Source organism: Tupaia chinensis, unplaced genomic scaffold (genome assembly GCF_000334495.1).
Source record: "Tupaia chinensis unplaced genomic scaffold, TupChi_1.0 Scaffold143584_1, whole genome shotgun sequence".
NCBI lineage: Eukaryota > Metazoa > Chordata > Mammalia > Scandentia > Tupaiidae > Tupaia > Tupaia belangeri.
Window position 1 is genome coordinate 4,203,297 of NW_006203430.1, and position 6,734 is coordinate 4,210,030.

At 47.5% G+C, this 6,734-nt stretch overlaps 1 protein-coding gene across 4 annotated transcripts in view; it reads left to right on the forward strand.

Annotated features, from left to right (window-relative positions):
- RALBP1 (ralA binding protein 1) overlaps nucleotides 1-2,744 on the forward strand; it is a 52,982-nt gene extending 50,238 nt beyond the window's left edge. For all 4 annotated transcript variants that reach the window (XM_027766483.1, XM_006164026.3, XM_006164027.3 and 1 more), the window contains one exon: nucleotides 819-2,744. In XM_027766483.1, the coding sequence (XP_027622284.1) occupies nucleotides 819-1,085 (267 nt within the window). In that variant the 3' untranslated portion in view covers nucleotides 1,086-2,744. The remainder of the gene's footprint in view (nucleotides 1-818) is intronic.
- Nucleotides 2,745-6,734: the final 3,990 nt, after the last annotated feature.

Below are 6,734 nucleotides of genomic sequence, written 5' to 3' on the forward strand. Positions count from 1 at the left end.
AGGAAGTGGGGCAAAGGAACCAGTCTGTGGTCTATGGCCCTACCTCCTTGAATGCCCCGATCCTGTCTGATCTCAGAAGCTAAAGCAGGGTTGAATCTGGTTAGGATTAAGTGGGAATAATCAGGCATAAGTGCACAGGTGGAACCCAGCACTGCACTCAGACCTGTTAGCAGGGCTTAGTCACCATGCTTAGCGGCAAGAGAGGCTGAGCCTGGCGGGGAGGTGGGGGATAGGGAGGCTGATGGACAGCAGCTACTGTGCCTCAGAGGTGAAGGTCAGTGGGAGTCTGGGAGTAGCTGCTGTTTTGCATGACCTAAACTCTGATTATTTAGAATTGATAGTGACTTTCCATAAGAAGCACATTTCTGATGTAAAATAATGCCATACACAGAACACAAAGGATACTCATTTTAGAAGCAAATTTAGGTTTTTATTGTCTCTAGCCTAATTGCTACTAAAATTACTTTTATTTTCTCTTTATTTAAGGGCTATTCAGAAGCCATTCAAAAATATATAAGCTAAGGCTATCTTAAGCCATTAAAATTCCTACTTACTAAAGTAATTGTTTTCTATTGGTACCTTGATGTTCTCCAATGTGTTTGCACTTCTGTAATTAGGAGCATACTTTATATTCTTAGCCATTCGGAGTCAAGGTGTTTATGTGGCTCATTTGCATATTCATGTTTGTCTCTGTTTCACAACTGTGTAGACTAAAACAGAACTAGATTCTTCTGTAAGATACCCTTGCTATCTGCTCCTTCATCAGCGTCCTGACTCCCTTGCCTAAGTGATAACTGTCCTTTCTATCATTCCTGCAGATAAAAAACAATCATTTGAATCAAGCAATTCACGAGGAGCGAGAGGCCATCATTGAGCTGCGGGTGCAGCTCCGACTGCTCCAGATGCAGCGAGCCAAGTCTGAGCTGCAGGTGCAGGAAGACGAAGAGCCTGAGTGGCGTGGGGGCGCGGGCCAGCCGCCTAGGGACAGCGTCCTCGAGACAAAAGCAGCTAAAGAGCAGCCAAAGGCAGGCAAAGAGCCAGCAAAGCCTTCGCCAAGCAAAGACAGGAAGGAGACGCCCATCTGAGCGGCCTGGCGGGTAGTCATGGAATCCTCGAGACTTAAAAGGACCTGTGCATCTTACTGTAACACTGAGAGTCGAGGCACGGCTCTCCCGCTGTACATTCTGTAAAGATGTCTTCTCTTCTCAGAGACTCTTCCTCTTTCACACGTCTGACTTCTCCACGTCAGGCTCAGGTTCCAGGAGGACAAAGCAATGGACACATGTGGGCTTGTAGGGAACAGATGAGTTTTCCAGATAGTGTCAGCTTATTTGAAGATTAATTTTCTTTGTTAACTTAAAATAACTATTTTAACCCTTGAGTGGCTTCTTTTTAAACCAAAAATCGTCTTTCTTTGCATTTTTATCACAGCAGAATCAGGATCTCTTTCTCATTCAAGTGGGGGAGGGGAGAAGCAAACCAGGTCAATGCTGCACCTGCCAGTGGACGCCCCGTGTCTCGCCCTCCAGGATCTCTGCGTACCTAGTCACTCTTGCTTGTGCCTTTCACACCTTTTCGGTGCAGATTATACCATGGGGGAGCTGCCTCGTATGTTCTGACTGGCCGGAACGGCTCGTACTGGGTGAGCCCTTTACCCACTCTTGGATCTCTCCTTTTGCAGTTCCAGACCACAGTCCGGATGGCCTGCTCGGTCAGACAGAGGCTGCCTGTGGAGGCCCCCTGCCAGTCGTGGGCAGTGCAGGCCCCGGCTGGAGGAGGCCACCCTGCTCCTGCCCAACACTCACTGCCAGTGATCAGCAAAGGCCTTTTCACTGGGTTGGTTGAAGGTAGCTGCCTTGGCCTGATGCATCCACACGAAGGATGTTTCTCAAGCAGAAATCTTTTACCTGACTGACCTTCCATTAAAAACAGAATGACTTCGATTGCTTGCTTGGGCTAGAATGTACATGTCTCTTTGCCTGAATAAGCCATAATATGCTCTTACACAGAAGTTTTAAGTGATCCATATCGTCTCAGTGAAGCTACTGAATGGACTCCCAGTTGACGAGATTGAGCAATAGAAAAAAGTGACTTGCCCTTTAATGATAGGTGTGATTCACCCCACCCTGTTTTCTCATTTCCTGTTGGTCAGATCAGATGGTTGCACTGTGGCTTCTGGGAGGCCAGGCTCACAAGTAGCTTGGGTCAGCCACATTGTCAGAACAAATGGCACCCTTGAGACAGGTCAGAGTACATGGCTCTGAAGACAAACCCCACACACTCAACTGATGACAACTCCCACACGAGGGCTCTCTCCTCCTCCTCCTAGTTAGTATTTATTTTCAGCACCTGTTTGATGCGGTTTTTTATCCTCTACCTATTGCACTGTTGTGACTTGTTGGCCATTATTTGATTTTTGTACGAAAAAAAGCTTTGTTATAGAAATCAGCATACTATTTTTTTAAATCTGGAGAGAAGATATTATGGTGACTGAAAATATGGTCAGGTGTCAAATATAAATGTGTAAACGCCTTCTTGCTGTCCTGTCAGTCATATTATGTTCATTTTATATTTGCTGGCAATATTGGAAGGTTTCTTTTTTTGTGTGTAAACTCTAATTTCTATTAAGGTGTCATGGATTTTTAAAATTAGTATTTCATTACAAATGTCTCAGTGTTGGTTATGATTTTTGCCAGGACCATTATTGATCAAGCAAATAAATTCAACAGCCATTTGGGAAAAAAGAAATGCTTCTAGTTTTTTCTTACACGTTCTGTGAAGTACCTGAGTATCCTGTGGCTAGTAAGGCATTGGTTTAGGTACTTCTTCAAGGCCAGGAGTAAACAAAACGTTGGGTTTTCAGTTCACTTGGTTCTTGCCTAAAACCACTCCAGGTCCTCCATGCTTCTGCCAGTAGCTCTTTCCCAGCCCTCCTGAGACTCAGCTTGCTGCCGCATGAGCATGTTTGCAGCGGGGACTAGGCCTGCGGTTGATGTGCCAGCAGCTTCCTGGTTGCCCTGAAAGGCGAGCTTTGCCCTCAGAGCCCTGCACATGTCAGCCTGGCCCAGCACAAGCCAACCGTTACTAGTATGTCTGGGATAGATGGGGCTACAATGACTACAATATGAGAACTTTTCATTTGCTTTATTTTTTTTAATTTTATTTATTCATTTATTTTGACCAGAGAGAGAGAGAGAGAGAGAGAGAGAGAGAGGGAAAGTGAGAAAGCAAGCCACCAGGTCCGGTACTTCAACCGCAGTCGGCCATGTGGGAGTGTCCACGCCACCTGCTGGTCTCTCATTTGCTTCATTTTATTTTTTTTCTTTTGAGAGGTTTTCACTATAGGGCACGTGCGCTCGCCAGACAGAGACATAGAGACAGCAAGAAATCACCCCCAGGGGGGATGGCCACGCCGCAGACCCTTCTCCATTCTCCTCTCGGGATCTTGGGCACACAGGCACATGCGCCCAGCAAGTTCTAAGCCACCGGGTCCGGGACGCGAACTGCGGTCGACTACGTGGGAATCCAGTGACATAGCCATTACACTATCTGCTGGTTCCCCCTCATTTGCTTTATTTAAAAATATCCATAATTACAGTTTTTATCACACTGACAGATTTAACAGCTGGCGTCTCTATTTTGAATGAAGTTAAATTCTATAAAATTAAATTTTTGTTGTTTTTGGCTCATGGAACATTTCAGACACTGCTGCGGCTACGTTTAGTGTTGGGGCTCTGGAGATGAGATGTGAGAGCTGGGATCACTCCCAAGAGAACACCTAGTGCTTCCATGTTGCTCTGTTCCCTGAAGCTATTTGTGTTAAAAATAAAAAATCACTATCTTTATTGAGTCAGCATGTTAAATACTATACCTTAAAAGCAAATATGCCTTTTGAGCCCGGGCAGGCTGACCAAGATGCAGTTTTCTGGAACTTTCCACCAGGGCACTTCTGATTCCATCTCTGTAGTCTCAACCTGGGCATGGTTAGGGGACCTAGCCCCCTATTTTAATTTGAGGTACAAAGGGAAGAGCTTGAGTCAGGCGAAGATGTCATAAGATGAGGCAATTGAAGGCAAGGCATTGTCTCCAGAAATACGATTAGAAAACTTTTCTAGACTAGAACTCAGGAAGCTGGGAAGCAGGAAATGCGAAGCTGGGGAAAAGGGCAGAGAATTCTTAAATACCTCTTCCAGGGGCGCCGGCAGAGCTCTAAATGCTGCGGTCAGCATCCGTGGCCTCCCAGGTCTGCAAGATGCCGCTGGCTCTCTGCGGTCTTGTGACCTTGCTGCCACTAGACTAGCGTGGCTCAGGAGCTCAGCATAAAAGAACTAGTTTTGTTTGCTGTGAGCTCTAGTTTGTTTTCTGGCCTAGTCTTCACTTCTCAGGCTGTAAGCCCCAGGTCAGTGTCTCCATGATGACTCCACTTCCTTCGCCCAGCAGATCTCAGGCCCCCATCCTCTGCTCCCAGAGTGCCTATTCAGGTGACGAGCTCGGTACTCTGCTCTTGGCACCGTACTTAGCTGGCCACTGGGCTCCTAGAGAAAGGCTGGGAGAAGGGGCTTTTGACAAGAAAACCTGAACCCATATCCCATTTCTTCGTAACCTTCAACAAGCTGTTTAATCTTGTCGAACTTCACTTTTCTCATTGGCAAAATAGTGAAATGAATCCTGACTTCAACAGGCTGTCCAGGGGCTAGCCCCTCTGGCCCCTGCGCCCTCTAGTTAGGAAAAGCCAGAACCTCTTCCTCAGGAGGGTGTCTCTAGCACTGTGAAAAAGGTTGCAGTTTTTTTGAGTTTCTCACAGGACGAAAATAAAATCTCACATGACATCGCTGCTGCTAACAGCTGTTCCAGTGATGGACTGAGGTGAGCACTCTCTAAGCTTGAATCTGTTCACTAGGGCGACCTTACTACAGGCCTGCCGTGTCAAGTACAGAGCACCCCTCACTTGAGAAGTATTTCCTAATCAACTCGTATTTAATTGGGTATCCCGCTTTTTGCTTATTCTGGCTGTCCTGCCGTGGTATCTCAACTAGTAAATGGGCTAACACCAACTACAGAAAGTCACTGTGCCTAAGTGCTATATAATTAAGAGACCACCACTCGGGGGCCGGCAGGTGGCGTGGTGGTTAAGATGTTGAACTCCCACATGGCCAACCGCGGTAGGAGTCCTCAACCTGGTGGCGTGCTCTCTCATTTTCCATTTCCGTCTGTCTATTTCTGGTGATTGAGCGTCCTCTGTAGGAAATTGGGAAATACTAAAATATATATATACGTTGGGTACATACACACACGTGCCCAACATGAATTTAAAGCCACAGGGTCTGGGACTTGAACCCCGACTGGCCACATAGGAATCCAGCAATATAATCACTACAACGCTGCTGGTCCCATAAATAATTAAAAAAAAAGAGACTACACTCAAACCAATTGAGCATAGACACACAGCTGTGAGATGCTGAAGGTGTGAAGCTGTCCAACTACAAGGGGAAGGACAGACTTAGAACTGACAAGGTCTGGCTTCTTACACTGAACTAAAATTGTGGGGACAACTCCCCAACTCCCTAGACAACAGTCTGATCTGATCCTGGGCTGCCGAAGATGGTAACAAGGGGGCTGGTCCAGGTCGGGGGGAAGGCAGCCATCCTGACCGAGCCCCAGTCAGTGTGTCCCAGCAGGGGCTTGTGACAGCCTGTGACTGTTGCACTGCTCCCTCCTTGGGCTCCAACACAACCTGCTGGAGCAATTTGTAGCTGAAGAAATAAAATATAGTTATTAAAGGCTTAACGTAGGAATTTTAAAAATGGAATCCACGAAGCCTTGCCTTTTCACATTTATTTCCAGACTCAGTTTCCTCTCTGGTTTTAGTCAGAGGATTTTTTAAATATATAATTTATTTATTTGACCAGAGATGGAGAGAATGTGAGAAAGGGGGGGAAAGGGAAAGTGAGAAAGCAAGCTGCCAGGTCCAGGACTTGAACCACAGTCAACCATGTGGGAGTCCAGCGCCTTTAACCACCAGGACACCTGCTGACCCTGAGGCAGAGGACTGATTTTAGAGAGACACCAATTGGCTTTATTTTTAGACAGAGATCCTTGTTAAAAGGGCACATGTGTTTGCCAGACACAGAGACAGAGAAATACAAAGTGAGAAATCCCCTTGCCCCCTCAAGGATGGCCACATTTCAATCCTCTCTCCTCCATTCTCTTGGGATTGGGGTATGCACCGCACATGCCCCCAGTGTGAGTTTCAAGCCACTGGATCCAGGGCTTGAACTCTGGTCAGCCATGTGGGAGCCTAGTGCCTTAACCACTACCCTACCTGCCTGCCCCTCCTTAGCTTTAAACCTGAGCTGGCCTTTCCCTGCCCTGCCCCACTGCTTCTCAGCCTCCTCCTGGAACCTTGCACAGACCCATTACCACGCCTGTGTTCAGTGCCTGAGGCGCCACTTTTCTCCACACTTGGGGACTAGTTTAGAGCCTGCTCTCATCACTCCCCCCACCCCAACTCCCTGCGCTGCCCGACCCTCACAACAGACCTCCCCCGACCCAACATAAGGTAGGACCTGCACCAACCTGGAATGAGAAGGCCAGTGCCATGTGTGCCCCCAGCCACGCCCAGCATGCTCCCGAGGCTGGCTTTCCTCGGTAAGAGGACTCTTCCGGTATGGCACTGAGGACCCAGGAACTCCACACTCGCCCATCTGGAGCCTGGCATGACACGAATCTCTCCG